General features: G+C 35.5%; 1 protein-coding gene across 1 annotated transcript in view; it reads left to right on the top strand.

Moving 5' to 3' along the window:
* Positions 1 to 16973, top strand: part of LOC128657509 (IgGFc-binding protein-like) — a 182156-nt gene that overhangs the window by 143260 nt on the left and 21923 nt on the right. The window contains 13 exon segments of the mRNA XM_053711876.1: positions 161 to 235; positions 1499 to 2097; positions 2343 to 2916; positions 3255 to 3454; positions 3541 to 3921; positions 4067 to 4350; positions 4769 to 5040; positions 5122 to 5178; positions 5620 to 5682; positions 8815 to 9065; positions 15819 to 15996; positions 16090 to 16195; positions 16740 to 16831. Of these exon segments, the coding sequence (XP_053567851.1) occupies positions 161 to 235; positions 1499 to 2097; positions 2343 to 2916; positions 3255 to 3454; positions 3541 to 3921; positions 4067 to 4350; positions 4769 to 5040; positions 5122 to 5178; positions 5620 to 5682; positions 8815 to 9065; positions 15819 to 15996; positions 16090 to 16195; positions 16740 to 16831 (3132 nt within the window).

The following is a 16973-nucleotide window of genomic DNA, read 5'->3' as shown; positions in this document are numbered from 1 at the left end:
TCTCAACGCTGCTTTTTAAGCCTAACGCAAGACTCGTAATCTAGGCGTAAGTTTGTTTAAAGATTTTGCTTTCACATAGTTTATATTTTTACATATAAACACTATGTTTGAATGGAAAGTGACATAAAATCTTTTTAAAGCCTTTTTTTATTGTTGATAGATTCATTTTATACAACTCCAGCTACTTCACCTGGCATCTCAGCAACATCTTCAAAAACAAGTCCCTATGTGTCAGGTAAATTACCAGACCATTATGTTTGCAATATGTTCCGGAACTATTCTGTGTTATAGGCAACACCTTAATTTTTTTTTTTTTATTTAAAAAGTTTGGTGAGCTGTAAATAAATACATAAATAATGTTTGCCCATGTTATTAAGAAACCTGTCTTGTTACCACTATACCTCTATTAATGCACAGTTCCCCCCCCCCACACACAATTTATATAATTAACAGTATTAAAAGTAATTTGTAAGTATTTATATCCCAGATACACTAGCATTTTATGTGGTTTATGTCCAACTTTGTAGGCTTATTTCAAGTTAAAGAAACATTCCAGCCAAAGTTAGAATCCACATGGATACATTTCAGTTTTGACATTTGTAACATAAATGTATTAACAAAAATGCTTCTAATAAAAGCTATAGCTGTTTTACAAGTGTATTAAAGTATGCACCGTACACTAGCATTTTAAATATAGCACTTGCTGAGAGAGCCTAATGTGCATGTACAATCTGGTAATGACTCAATTTGTTCATTGATGACATGAAACAAGCCCCACTAGCTCTCTGAGCAGATGCAGTATTTAAAATGTTGGTGCACTGAGAATATCTAGCTATGTTTTACACTTAAACAGTGATAACTTTTACTAGAAGCATTTTTGCCAATACATGTATTTTACAAATAGGTTTCTATTCAAAGACGTAATTAATCTATGTGCATTTAAACTTTGACCCTAATGTATTTTTAGGTGCCTGCATGCCCATATTTATGTTGAGTATGTAGCAAGTAGTATTAACTGTTAAAAGTTATTTATCTCTTTTGCAAAATAAAAGGACATTATTTATAGAAAATTAGGTTATGTTAATCTGGAATTTATTAAACAGACAGAAATAGAACCATTAGATTGTAGAAGACGTTAACACATGCACACACATATTTTAATATATACATATTAATGCACCTGCTTTTCTTTTTCACACAACTTAAGTAATTAATAGTATTAAAGGTCATTTTTAAGTACTTATACCCCAGAAACACTTATATTTTATATGGTTTACGTCAAATTATTGTGAGTTCATTGGAAGTTAAATTATTGTTGGTCCACATTTATGTCTAGCATGCAGAAAGTAGAATAAACTGTTATTATACTTTACAGATTGTATATTCACAAATCTGTTTATACTGAACTGTGGTAGCCAGAAATATTCCTCAGTGGCAATCTTACTTTATAATATTTTTTATGCAACTTTCATAATATTTTATGTCTTTATCATTACAGCACCACAATGTCCACCAAACAGTCATTATGAGCAGTGTGGCACTGCCTGTCCAGCTACTTGTGCCAACCCAGGAGCACCATCTGATTGCAACCTTCCATGTGTTGAGGGATGTATCTGTGACCCAGGATATCTTCTGAATGGCAACAAATGTGTTCCAAGTGACAAATGTGGATGTTGGGAAGGAGATAAGCATTATCCAGTAGGGTCAGAGTTCTGGTCAGATGACACGTGTTCTTCAAGATGCACATGTCCATCCCCTGGCAGTGGTATAGTCTGCACTAATACATCATGTCCAAACAACCAGTATTGTGGAATAACAAATGGAGTTCCTGGATGTTATTTCTATACATATGGAATATGCAGAATCCACAATGATCCTCACTATGACACATTTGACAGACAAAATCATAATTTTATGGGACTTTGCACCTATACATTGGCAAAACCCTGCAATAGTTCTACATCTCTTCCATATTTTAATGTTGAGGCAAAGAATGAACATCGTGGTGATCCATCAGTGTCTTTTGTGGAAAAAGTCTTGGTAGAAGTTTATGATCAAAAAGTACAAATTGTGAGACATGAGAAAAATCGAGTATTGGTAAGTAATGATTTCCTGTTTCACAAAGTTTTTAAATAAAATGGATATATTTTTGATAATGACAATAATATGCATTTTTATAGGAAGAATGGTAAAGGAAAGACAATGCTATTAAAACATGATGTACATGAGGGGACATTTTTTGAAAGAGAAAAACAATAGATAGTGTTCTAAATTAGTGGTTTTGTATAGTAAGTGAAGTAATGGTTCTCAGAGTATTTGTTCTCTGATATAATCTTTGACAGGTCAATGGCATCTGGACTACACTTCCGGTGACCTTAGTTGGAGGATCCGTAAAGGTGAGATGGACTGGGAAATATGTTACTCTAGAGACTGATTTCAGATTGACAGTCTCCTATGACACTGACACTTCAGTAGAAGTAAAGGTTCCCAGTACTTATTCCAAACAAACTTGTGGAATGTGTGGCAACTTTAACAACCGTAAGCCAGATGACTTCATGATGCCAAATGGACAGCAAGCAAAGAACTCTGAAGAGCTAGGTCACAGCTGGATTGTAGATGATGGCGATCCCCTGTGTCATCCTGATGACCCTGAGCCTACACCAGTGCCTCCATGTTCACCAGAAAAAGAAGAGCTGTATAAGAGTGATGGATTCTGTGGTCTCTTAACAAGTAAAGATGGTCCTTTCCAAATGTGTCATTCAGTGGTCAACCCCTCAGGATTCTTTGAAAGCTGCATGTTCGACCTTTGTGCTTTGGATGGTGATAAAAATATTCTGTGCAGTTTGTTATCAGCTTATGCCGATGCTTGTCAGAAAGAAGGAGTTTTAATTAACTGGAGGAACATCACACACTGTGGTAAATATTATTACAAAACACAGTTTAATACATCTGCTATGCTTAGCAGATATAAAGGTGAAGCAACATATGCTTCTTGTTTTTTTTTTTTTATCAATGTAATATAGCTGTTAATACAGAAATTATATAAATGCTTTTTATAATCTATTAAGGTTATTTAGGAAATTCAGATGCTAGATATAATACTTTACTCTAATGTAAATGGCAGAATTTCATTACATCTTTTTCAAATGTTTTCAGAAATACAATACAATTAGGTTTATTACTTTTTTATCATGTTCTTTGTTCTTATTTTTAGTTTAATAATGTGAAATGTTTCACAAAATTTCTTGTTTCAGAACCCAAATGCCAATCCAATAGTCATTACAATGCTTGTGCATCTGCCTGCCCGATCACATGTTTAGAACCAAACAGGCCAGATAATTGTAGTTTGCCATGTACCGAAGGCTGTGAATGTGATGAAGGATATGTTATCAGTGGAGGAACTTGCGTTTCTCAGTCAGACTGTGGATGTTGGTATAATGAGACATATTACGATGTAAGTGTATAAAGCTCAGCACTAACATTTACAGTTAATAAATAAAATGGTGAAAATAATATTTCATTGCATATTTTTGTTTACAGAAAGGAGAAAGCTTCCTGAAAGATAACTGTGAAAACAGGTGTGAATGTCAAGGAAACAACAACATGGTCTGTGTTCCTGTGTCCTGTGCTGAGGGTGAAATATGCAAAGTTGAAAATGGCTCATTAGGTTGTTACCGACCAAGCACTACAATTTGTCACATTTATGGTGACCCTCATTATTCAACCTTTGATGGGACACTTCATCACTTCCAAGGATCTTGTAATTACACAGTGGCTGAGACATGTGTCAATACAACAAACAACTTTATTGTCACTACACGTAATGAACACAGAGGTTCCCAAAGCTGGACCGCAATCAATTCTGTTGCTCTCACTGTGGATGGGGTGCACATCTTACTTGACAAAGGAAACATTGTATATGTAAGTAATATATAAAGTTCCATGAACATGGGTACTTGTTCAAAATTGTGTTTATTTTTTCATAATTATTAGTTTTTATTATTTATTGATGCTATAGTGGAAAATATGAAAAAAAAATAACTTGGTATTTTACAATTCTTTTCAGATTAACAACATTTCAGTTACTCTTCCTGCTAATGTGTCTGGAATAGATATTGTACAAAGTGGTCAGTATGTTGTTGTTACTACAGACTTTGGCCTCCAGCTTCAGTTTAATGGTGATCATGAGCTTCTCATTAAAGTAACGGAAGCATATAAAGGGACATTGTGTGGATTATGTGGAACATATAATGATAACCGTCATGATGATTTCACAATACCCAATGGCACAGTAGTAACTAATGTTAATGACTTTGGTAACAGCTGGAGAGTTCCTGATGATGAATGGATGTGAGTAATAAATATATAAATATTATAAAATAGTGCATTGTATGCAGTGTAATAATCTATTTGTTGGTAATATCATGTCCACATTTTGGCTTTTGCAATTTAGTGTGTGATAATAAAGCCTATAACTCATATGAAAGAAAAGAAATTAAACACATCTGTTAATTATTTTCAATCAAAAGTTTCCTTTCACTAAATCCTTATGTTCAGAATTTATTTTATGTTTAACATCCCTGCTATGAGAGTAAGGTAACAGCTTCAATATTTGTATATTTCCCTTTAATAGTGTGTTTATTCTAACATCTTTAACAATTTAACCCTAATAATAACAATGATATTAATAATAAGAGTCCTTATTTGCAATACAATTGGAAATGTTATATATTTATCACGTTCTTGGCTTGCTTGCTTCTGTTTATAGATGTGACTCTACGCCTCCACCTCCTCCAACATGTCCACCAACCTTAGAACAAGAGGCTGAAGGAAAGTGCTGGATAATAAAAGATACTAATGGTCCATTCAGACCATGCCATAAATACCTACGACCTCACCAATATTTTGAGAGTTGTGTTTTTGATTACTGTGGCACTGGGGGAAGTGATGACCTTCTTTGTGAAGCCTTGAAGTCTTATGCAACAGCCTGTGAAGCTTTAGGGGTATCTTTGGGACATTGGAAGAATGATACTATTTGTGGTAAGCTAAAAATGTTTATGTTCTGGAACATTTATGAATATCTCAACATTATGCAGAACTTTAAAAATGTTCCTTTTTCAGATCCAAATAGATCAACTGTGTTACCACCTGGCACATCACCCACATCCACACCAACAGGTAAATATCTTGTGTAATAATTCTAGAAATACATTTGCCAATATACAGTAGTAACTATTGCCAATATACAGTAGTAACTAATTATACATTTTATCATATTTATTGTTTGGATACAATTGAAAAGCAGGGGACCTTTTTGTTTTAGCTTCCACAATGTTAGTTTGAAGTTTAAACTCTGCATTTTATCTAATTTTTAATGTTCGGTTGTTAACCCCTTTCTACGGGGCAATTTTTTTTTAACTCTGCAATATTTCAGGAGTCCTGCAGGTGGTAGGGAGGGTGTAATAGTGTGTTCTTGTGGTGAAACCTATCTATCTATCTATCTATCTATCTATCTATCTATCTATCTATCTATCTATTTACATATGTATGTATTGTGAAAGAAGTTTCTAAGAACAAGTGAATAATTTTATCCCAATATACCATTTTTTTTTAATATAGATGTCACAACTCCTAAAACTACAATAACATCTACGACTGGACGTACCACTCCACTCATTCCAGGTACTGTGAAAAACCTGAGAACAGTCCTGCATACAAGTTGTTGTGGGGTTTATAGGTTGCAATAAACTTGATAAATGACCAACATATTAAGATAAAATTTTTTTGTTATGATCATTTTTTTGAGAATATAATGCTATGTTTTTGGATACTACTAAAGCTACCAAAGTTTGTAAAAATTGCATATATAGGTGCCAAATTATCATGCTCCGAATGGAGCTTGATGCCCCTGTTTCTGCACGAGCCTTCAGGCTCACCGGAAACAGCAGTTACGAAGCAGCAGTCTAAAGACCGCTGCTCCATAACTGGTCCGCTGCCTCTAAGGCTGGGGTCTGCAATCCGCCCGATCCTATATGACTGGTCCGCTGCCTCTAAGGCTGCGGTATGCAATCCGCCACATCCTATATGATCAGGCTGATTGACAGGGGGCGGCATTGCACAAGCAGTTCTGGTGAACTGCTTGTGCAATGTTAAATGCCGACAACGTATGCTGTCGGCATTCACTGATTTCTGTCGGACATGATACACTACAGCATATCATGTCAGACAGACATTGATAAATTGGTCCCATTGTCCTTAATTTTTTGTGGACAATAGTTTAAAATGAACATTAAACACATGTTCACAGACAGGTGTATACCAGCTAATTTGTTTTGTTGTTTGTATATATATATTGTACTAAAATGACAGAAATGAATACCCTTGCCCTAATAAATAGTAAAAACATTGACTTTGGCTTAAAAACTATTTTTGTACTAATTTCAATTGCTGTTCTAAACTGTGGAAGCTGGTGGAAACAACAAATATTTCTATTAAAGTCTATGGAGATATATGATGTTACCAGCTGTTTGTACAATTTTACAACAGCAATAGAAACTAGGAGGCCAATTTAACAAATGTCTTGCGGACCTGATCCGACAGTGAGGATCAGGTCCGCAAGACATCGCTGAATGCGGAGAGCAATACGCTCTCCGTATTCAGCATTGCACCAGCAGCTCACAAGAGCTGCTTGTGCAACACCGCCCCCTGCAGACTCACGGCCAATGGGCCACCAGTAGGGGGTGTCAATCAACCCGATCATACTCAATCGGGTTGAATTCTGGTGATTCCTGTCCGCCTGCTCAGAGCAGGCGGACAGGGTTATGGAGCAGCGGCCTTTGTGTCCACTGCTCCATAACTTGTGTTTCTGGCGAGCCTGAAGACTCGCCAGAAACACGGCCATCAAGCTCCATTCGGAGCTTGATAGATAGGCCCCTAGGTCTTGTCATGAGCAGGAAATAAACATGTTGACAGCAAACAACATAACTAAATTAATGCAGTCATTCTGATCCATTAGGCCCCGATTCTAAAAAAAATTCTCAGGTCAAAATGTGTTTTTCCCCTCTAACCCTTGCAGAGGCAGCCCTCATTGAATTCTATAAAAAAGGGGCAGCCCCTGTGAGTGGCAAGATGTCTCCCATACAAATAAATGAGAGCTCTCTGCTAGGTAAAAGATTGCGATGGAGGGTGAAATACAGAGGGGGAAACTGGCGTGTTTTAAACATGAATATTATGCTTAAAGGGAGAGTCTACACCAGAATTGTTATTGTTTTAAAAGATAGATAATCCCTTTATTAACCTTTCCTCAGTTTTGCCTAACCAACACAGTTACAGTATATTAATATTTCTTACCTCTGTGATCACCTTGCATCTAAGCATCTTCTGACAGCCCCCTGATCAAATGACTGTTTGTTTATTAACACTTTTATTTTAGCCAATTAGTGCTGTGTTGTGCATACTCTTAAATAACTCTACGGGCGTGAGCACAATGTTATCTATATGACCCACATGAACTAGCAGTATCATGTTGTGAAAAGCAAATAAAAAAGCATGTGATAAGAGGCTGTCTGTAGTGGCTTAGAAACAAGCAGAATTTACCTACAAATTTTACTTTTTTGATAAAATATGATTTTTAGTGAACAATTTTGTTATGCATTTTGATATACCTTAACAATACAATTTTTCCCTGCGTATTTGTGTGTGAATAGTTCAGTTATTCTTTTTGTAACATTTTGAAATTATGAATGTTATTGTGCACTTTTGTAATGAATGTATCACCTCTCCAAACGAAAATGCAGTATATGCCCCATAGCGAGACAATAAAGTAATAAATAAAGTGTCTTTATTAAATTCCACTAGGGAAATAGATAGGCTGGTGAGTATTCTTATAAAATTTCACCAGCCCAGGGATCTGTTTAGAACAGGGGCCTAAGTGAGCTTTGATAAAAAAAAAAAAATCAGTGTTTTCAAAATGAAGCTAATTCCAATCTATCTATCTATCTATCTATCTATCTATCTATCTAGTATCATTTTGTAATAACCCATCAGATACTTTGCATTAAAACCCTCAACAAACAGTATCCCAAGTCATCAGAAAACACAGCTTTCACATAATTACAATTCAATATTCTTGACAACACAATATCACATTTTGGCTTTGCATATCCTGTTTTTTTTTAAGTTTCCATTTTCAGTTGAAACTGCAATATACTTCTAAGCTATAAAACTTGAACACAAGTAAAATACTTTTCATTTATAATAATTGCACTTTTTGCTTAGGACATTTAAAAAAAAATGTTACTTACAAAATTATAACATTTTTTATTGTACGGTTTGGTAAATTTATATTTTATATTAGGTGTAAAAGTCAGCAAACACATTACACAGTCATCAGCAATACAGAATCAATAAGCCACCATATTTTGTTTTCAGTGTTAGTTTATAGACGCACATTTTCACGTTTTCCCATCACACATCACCTATAATTTGCTCAACCTAAAATATTCAAATAACAAAGTCTGGAGTTATGGATTAGAACACCATAGAAACCACATGAGTTGAATTAAAAAAAAAAATGAAACAAATATCTATCTAATGGATTAGAATGGAGGCCCTTGATAGGAGATAGGACCAGAATTTTATGCGATATATTAGTTAGTTAATGATGTTGTCAGTTTTATAAAATTGCTCATATGTTCTATGCTGTTTTTATAGCTAATAATACGTTTTGTTTATTATTTGTTATATTAACTGAGGAACTCAGGACTTAATTTTTTTCAAAGATCAGTAATTATATTCTTACCCATTTGATTTCAGCTCATGCCATCTGCAGTGCATCTGGAGACCCTCATTACAATACATTTGATGGCGCAGTCCATCATTATATGGGAAATTGCAGCTATACTCTCTCTAAACTCTGCAGTGCACCTTCAGCCAACCTTCCATTTTTCCATGTTTATACCACCAATGAGCACAGAGGATCAAACACCAAAGTTTCCTATGTTCAGTCAGTGCACATAGAAGTTTACAGCAATGCATTTACATTGCTAAAGAACAAACGACTCAATGTAAGCTCATACATATTAACTCACATGCTGCAACATTTTGTGTGAACCACCAAACATGAATTTTTTTATTATACTCTTTTTAAGTATGATTGTTCAAAATAAGCTTTAAGAGAGTATTTAGTGGTTATAATGTTAGATTTCTATCATTTAAAGGGGCAGTATGCTACTATTTGCCAAGAAAAAGTATTTTAAAATATAAATCTGGATAGATCTTATCCAGTTAAATTAATACAACTGAGGGAGTTGCTACAATGAACCACACAAATCCAGGTACCAGTTATACACAGTAATGGATTTCCAGCAAGTTTCCACTTAAATTTTAACTGTTTTGGTTAATCCTTTTTTCATGTAAAACATGTTTTATAATTTTTAAATGTTGCTGTTTCATAAGTGACATAAAAGCTTTTTGCTTACATTGTTCCATTAAACACTGAATATCATTCAGTGTACAGCTTACCATATGTTTACATCACTGGATCAGCCCCTTCAGGGATCATATGTCTATGGTAAGTGTAAGCATATTGTTTCTTTAGAAGCTCGTGTTAGAGTTCTGGAAGAACAAATTGAAACACTGCGTAATATACAGACACTTGAAAGGGAAATGGTTAGGACTGAGCAGGTTGTTCATGGTTCTGGCAGTGGGAATGGAGAGGATTCAGATGAGGGGAGACTCCAGGAAGTAGCTGGGTCACTGTTAGAAGGGGAAGTAAAAGTATGCGGAAGAGACAGGCCTATCCTGAGCTGGTACATCCAATAGATTTGCTAGACTGAGTGAAGATGTTGGGGATATCAGTTCAGGAGTGTCAGTGTCAGAGAGGGCTGTTCTGCCTAATATAGTGAACAGTCCTTCAGTCATTGAAGAGGGGTACACAAGTCTTGGCCCGAGGCAGATGGTGGATGTAGGAGACTCTATTATTAGGAAGAGTAATAGGATAATTTGTTATCCAGAGCCCTTAAATAGAACAGTTTGGTGTCTTCCAGGGGCTCATGTTAGGCATGTTGTGGAGCGTATTGATACATTGTTAGGGGGATATGGGTCTGATCCTGCAGTCATGGGGCATATTGGTACTAAGCGAGTGATGGAGTGTCCTAAAAAATTTCTTCAGGAAGATATTGCCAGTGCGATGTGATAACCCAGTAAGGCAGAAGGAACTAAGGGCAGCAAATTCATGGTTAAAAACATGGTGTAAAAATTAGGGGTTTGACTTTTTAGAGCACTTGGCTACCTTTTTAATTGTGTAAAATTTGTAGCGTGAGGATGGATTGTGCATGAATGACAATAAGGGAAATATTTATGATGATACAAGTGATAATGTAGAGACACTGTGGTTTGAAATAAAGAGCTGGAAAAACATTCTTTAAAAATATTACTAGGAACATGCTACAAGCGCCCCCCACATTAGTGACATGGAGGAAACTCAACTACTAATACAAATAGGAAAGGCTGCTAATAATACCAGTGCTGTGATTATGGGATATTTTAACTATTCCAACATAAACTGGGCCCATGGAACTAGTAATACAGTTAGATTTTTAAATGCAGATAGATTTATAAGGGACAGATTATGAGTGGAGCACTAACATTTGTGTGCAAGGGGTTTATCATGGGTGTTTGCGTTCATTGGGTTTACCGCTGGTATTATAAATTGAAAGTAAACGCGGTCGCTTGAGCACAATTGCAATTTACTCTAGAATGATTACCACATCCTCAGAGCTCTGGTTAACTATTTCGTGAAACAAAAAAGTGTCAAAATACATTACAAAGTACACTTGCACTCAGAGGGGCATATCTATCAAGCTCTGTATGGAGCTTGAAGCCCCGTGTTTCTGGCGAGCCTTCAGGTCTGACAGGCCTTTCATAAATAGGCCCCAGAATAACACTATCTAATAAAAATATTTGTAAAAAAGTATTGCACACAAAAGTGATAAGGACTCAAAGATATGAGGTTTCAGTTGTTAGAAAAAAAAAGAGGCTTTAAAGGGCTTTAACATAGAGATGCATGCATATACAAGCCTAAACATGTATATGTACTGTATGTATGTATGTATGTATGTATATATATATATATATATATATATATATGTGTGTGTGCATGTACATATGTATTTATGTATTTATATGTGTATATACAGTATGTATTTACAGACATATATACACATATAAACACATAACTACATATTTGCACATACATAGACATACAGTGGGGCAAAAAAGTATTTAGTCAGCCACCAATTGTGCAAGTTCTCCCACTTAAGAAGATGAGAGAGGCCTGTAATTTTCATCATAGGTATACCTCAACTATGAGAGACAAAATGTGGAAACAAATCCAGACAATCACATTGTCTGATTTGGAAAGAATTTATTTGCATATTATGGTGGAAAATAAGTATTTGGTCACCTACAACAAGCAAGATTTCTGGCTCTCACAGACCTGTATCTTCTTCTTTAAGAGGCTCTTCTGTCCTCCACGTATTACCTGTATTAATGGCACCTGTTTGAACTTGTTATCAGTATAAAAGACACCTGTCCACAACCTCAAACAGTCACACTCCAAACTACACTATGGTGAAGACCAAAGAGCTGTCGAAGGACACCAAAAACAAAATTGTAGACCTGCACCAGGCTGGGAAGACTGAATATGCAATAGGCAAGCAGCTTGGTGTGAAGAAATCAATTGTGGGAACAATAATTAGAAAATGGAAGACCACTGATAATCTCCCTCGATCTGGGATTCCACGCAAGATCTCACCCCGTGGGGTCAAAATGATCACAAGAATGGTGAGCAAACATCCCAGAACCACACGGGGAAACCTAGTAAATGACCTGCAGAGAGCTGGGACCAACGTAACAAAGGCTACCATCAGTAACACACTACGCCACCAGGGACTCAGATCCTGCAGTGCCAGACGTGTCCCCCTGCTTAAGCTCTGAAGTATGCTAGAGAGCATTTGGATGATCCAGAAGCGGATTGGGAGAATGTCATATGGTCAGATGAAACCAAAGTAGAACTGTTTGGTAGAAACACAACTCGTCGAGAGAATGCTGAGTTGCAACCAAAGAACACCATACCTACTGTGAAGCATGGGGGTGGCAACATCATGCTTTGGGGCTGTTTCTCTGCAAAGGGAACAGGACGACTGATCCGTGTACATGAAAGAATGAATGGGGCCATGTACTGTGAGATTTTAAGTGTAAACCTCCTTCCATCAGCAAGGGCATTGAAGATGAAACGTGGCTGGGTCTTTCAGCATGACAATGATCCCAAACACACCGCCCGGGCAACAAAGGAGTGGCTTCGTAAGAAGCATTTCAAGGTCCTGGAGTGGCCTCTAGATTTCAACCCCATAGAAAACCTTTGGAGGGAGTTGAAAGTCCGTGTTGCCCAGCGACAGTCCCAAAACATCACTGCTTTAGAGGAGATCTGCATGCAGGAATGGGCCAACATACCAGCAACAGTGTGTGACAACCTTGTGAAGACTTACAGAAAACGTTTGACCTCTGTCATTGCCAACAAAGGATATATAACAAAGTATTGAGATGAACTTTTGATATTGACCAAATACTTATTTTCCACCATAATTTGCAAATAAATTTTTTCCAAATCAGACAATGTGATTCTCTGGATTTGTTTCCACAATTTGTCTCTCATAGTTGAGGTATACCTATGATGAAAATTACAGGCCTCTCTCATCTTCTTAAGTGGGAGAACTTGCACAATTGGTGGCTGACTAAATACTTTTTTTGCCCCACTATATAAATATATATATATATATATATATATATATATATATATATATGCAATATTCTTTTTTAATAAAGTGTTATAGGGGCATATTTATCAAGCTCTGTATGGAGCTTAATGTCCTGTGTTTCCGGCGAGCCTTCAGACTCGTCCGAAACAGAGGTTATGAAGCAGCAGTCTAAAGACCACTGCTCCATAACCTGTCCGCCTGCTCTGAGGCAGCGGACAGACATCGCCAGAAATCAACCCGATCGAATACGATCTGGTTAATTGACACCCCCTGCTAGCAGCTAACATGATCCGCTATATCGGATCATGTCCACTCGCACCATAATAAATAGGCCCCATAGTGTGCATTTACTGTAAATATTTAACACATAGCAGAATATGCATTTATAAATAGATATTCCCGTACATATCCGTATATATATGAAAAAGACTGGACAGGTGGTTATTATTAGCGCTTCCAGAAACAGATGTCAGCATATGTATCCACATATGAAGTTTGATGTGGAGAAATGATGTGGGAAAAAGAAATATATATTTCTTATGTTAGAATAATATTCAAATAAGATATAAAAGCTGTAATAATCTGAATCTGTTTCTGGAAGCGCTAATAATAACCACCTGTTCAGTTTTTTTTTAAAAAAACTCTCTCACTATGGTGAAAGTAAATAGATAGATAGATAAAAATATATATTGTACCAGAAAAAAATCATCTATATATATTTATTAATAAATAGAAAATATCCTGCTATGTGAAGAACATTGAAATAGGAAATATTCATGTTTTCATGTTGGGTTAAATCACTTGAGAATATGCAGGTTTGCACGCTAGTAGGGTGTTTCTTCCCACAGTTTTTGCTCCATATACTTCAATGGGGAAATACGTGAACCTGCACGGGATATTCTAAGTTCAGGTTAGTGATAGATCGAAAACAGTTTACTTTCAACTCATAATTCGAGTGCAACCCGACGAGGGCAAAAAAGCTTACTTCCAGCACAGTTAATGCTCTAGTGGGAGAGAGTTAAATAACGCTCCACTTGTAATCCAGCCCTAGTGAAAAACTTGATAATATTAAAGGGCCATGATACCCACATTTTTTCTTTCATGATTTAGAAAGATAATGCATTTTTAAACATCTTTCTAATTTACTTCTATTATCTAATTTGTTTTATTCTCTTGATATTCTTTGCTCAAAAGCATATCTAGATATGCTCAGTAGCTGCTGATTGGTTGCTGCACATAGAAGTCTCATGTGATTGGCTCACCGGTGTGCATTACTTTTTCTTCAAATAAGGATATCTACAAAATGAAGCAAAATAAATAATAGAAGTAAATTGTAATGTTGTTTAAATTTGTATGTTCTATCTGAATCATGAAAGAAAGATTTTGGGTTTAGTTGCCCTTTAAGGTAAATAGGCCCAGATGGAATACACCCAAGGGTTTAAGGGAACTTAGCACTGTTATAGTTAAACTTTTTCTCTTAAAGGACCACTAAATACAATAGATTTGCATAATCAACAAATGCATGATAAAAAGACAATACAATAGCACTGTAGCGGATCATGTCCGCCCGACATCGATAAATGCCGACAGCATACGTTGTCTGCATTTATCATTGCACAAGCATTTAGTGTGAAATGCTTGTGCAATACCTCCCCCTGCACATTCGCGGCCAATCAGCCACTAGCAGGGGTGTCAATCATCCCGATCATATCCGATCGGGATGATTGTTGTCCGCCACCTCAGAGATGGTGGACGAGTTAAGGATCAGCAATCTTAAAGGGACACTATACCCAAACATTTTCTTTCATGATTAAGGTAGAGAATATAATTTTAAACAACATTCCAATTTACTTCTATTACCTAATTTGCTTCATTCTTTAGATATACTTTAATGAAGAAATAGCAATGCACACAGTGAACCAATCACAGGAGCCATCTATGTGCAGCTACCAATCAGCAGCTACTAAGCATATCTAGATATGCCTTTCAGCAAAGAATATAAAGAGAATGAAGCAAATTAGATAATAGAAGTAAATTAGAAAGTTGTTTATAATTGTATGTTCTTTCTAAATCATGAAAGAAAAAAATTGGGTTTCATGTCCCTTTAAGACCACTGCTTCTTAACAGTAGATTTTTTTTCTGACAAATTTCAAAGTTATGTCTATTTCCATGCCTCCTGTATCATGTCACAGCCATCAGCCAATCACAAATGCATATATGTATATGCTGTGAATTCTAGCACATGCTAGGTAGGAGCTAGTGACCCAAAAATAGTAAATATAAAAAGAATGAGCACATTGTGTTAGTGTAAGTAAATTGGAAAGTTGTGTAAAATTGCATGCTCTATCAATCAATGAATAGTTGTAAAAGGATCATACTTAGATTGGAAAAAGATAATCAGTGGAGTCCCCTAGGGATCAGTACTAGGCTCTGTTCTATGTAATATTTTTATTAACGACTTGAAGCAAGGATTAAATAGCAACATCTTTTCGCAGATGAAAAAAAGTTGTGTAAGTTTAGTGCTTTACAAGGGTATTTGCAGAGATGGCGGAAGCTCTGTTTATTCCAAGAAAATAGTTTGTGACAAGAGGTCACAATTAAAGGCTGGAGGAAAGGAGATTAAATCTCCAGCAACGTAAACCTTTTTTCACTGTAATAGCAATCAAATTGTGGAATTCATTGCCTAAGTAGGTAGTAAATGCCAATACCTTAGATACATTTAAAAATGGTTTAGATACATTTCTGGCTAGAAACATAATTCAGGGATATTATTGCTGTTGATAAATGGGTCAAGTTTTTAATTGGAATAAGTTAGGATTAACTGGATATTTTATTGTAAATAGATTTAGATTTGTATAGGTTGAACTCAATGGACTTCTGTCTTTTTTTAACCTCATATACTATGTTATTCATAATTCTAAATTTATTAAATACTCATACTATTGGAAAAAAGTTGAATTTTGCTTTCAATTTCATGTCTCATGTAAATGTTTACTACAGGTCAATGGAACAAGAACAAATCCACCTATCTCTGAAGAAAACAAGTTTAGAGCCTACATTAGTGGAAACTATCTAGTTTTTGAAACAGACTTTGGGCTACGGGTTAAGTTTGATGGCAATCATTACGTTGATGTTACTCTGCCATCTAAGTACAGAAACCATGTTTGTGGCTTGTGCGGTATGTCCGATTTATTAAATCATTAACATGTAATATCACTCATTTCCAGGCATAGAGCTCCCAATTTACATTATTTTATAAATACATTTTCAGGAAACTATAATGGCCAATCAGGAGATGATCTATTAAAGCCAGATGGAAATATTGCAGCTAATTCTAAAGAGTTTGGAGATAGTTGGATAGTTGAAGAGAATAATTTGTAAGTATGTAAAAAAATAAATAAAAATTTGCATGCATTTTAATTAATATAGAACAATAGATTTTTATTTATTTGTATTTGTTCTTTTTGCAATAATTTAAATAAGGAACATAATTTATGTTATTAAACATTTTACCTTTAACATCTAACTAATTTTTACTATATTAAAAAAATAAATCAAAATTATTTTCATTACAAACCAATTTAAACCACACATTATCCATCTTATCTGTAGGAAAATTAAACTCCTGTAGTATTAAAGGTATACTAAGCCAGTCCATTTAAGGTTCAGCACCTGGGTACTGCTTGCTGATTGGTGGCTAAATGTAGCCACCAATCAACAAGCTCTATCAAAAATGGGCCGGCTCCTAAACTTTCATTCCTGCTTTTTCAAATAAAGATACCAAGAGAATGAAGAAAAATGGATAAATTAGAAAATTGCATGCTCAATCCGAATCATAAAAGAAAAAAATGGGTTTAGTATCCTTTTAAGCTAAATAAACAATTTTGCAAAGTCACTTGTTTATGTATTTTCTTTTCCTAGGTGTGGCAGTGAAGATCTGGAAACTTGTGATCCTCAACTAAGAGAGGAATATTCTAAAGATACAGTATGTGGAATTATCACTGATCCTTCAGGTATGTATCATTCACGTATTGCAAATATATTTTTATTATCAGGTCCATTTCTAAAGGTATGCTGCATATCATTTAGCAATTACCAGGGACATATTTCTATCTAGCCTAAAAAAAAAAAAAACCCATTGGGTTCTAGATCAGT

Source organism: Bombina bombina, chromosome 4 (genome assembly GCF_027579735.1).
Source record: "Bombina bombina isolate aBomBom1 chromosome 4, aBomBom1.pri, whole genome shotgun sequence".
NCBI classification, from domain to species: Eukaryota; Metazoa; Chordata; class Amphibia; order Anura; family Bombinatoridae; genus Bombina; species Bombina bombina.
Note: the sequence above shows the minus strand (reverse complement) of the source record. Positions and strands in the feature narration are given on the sequence as shown.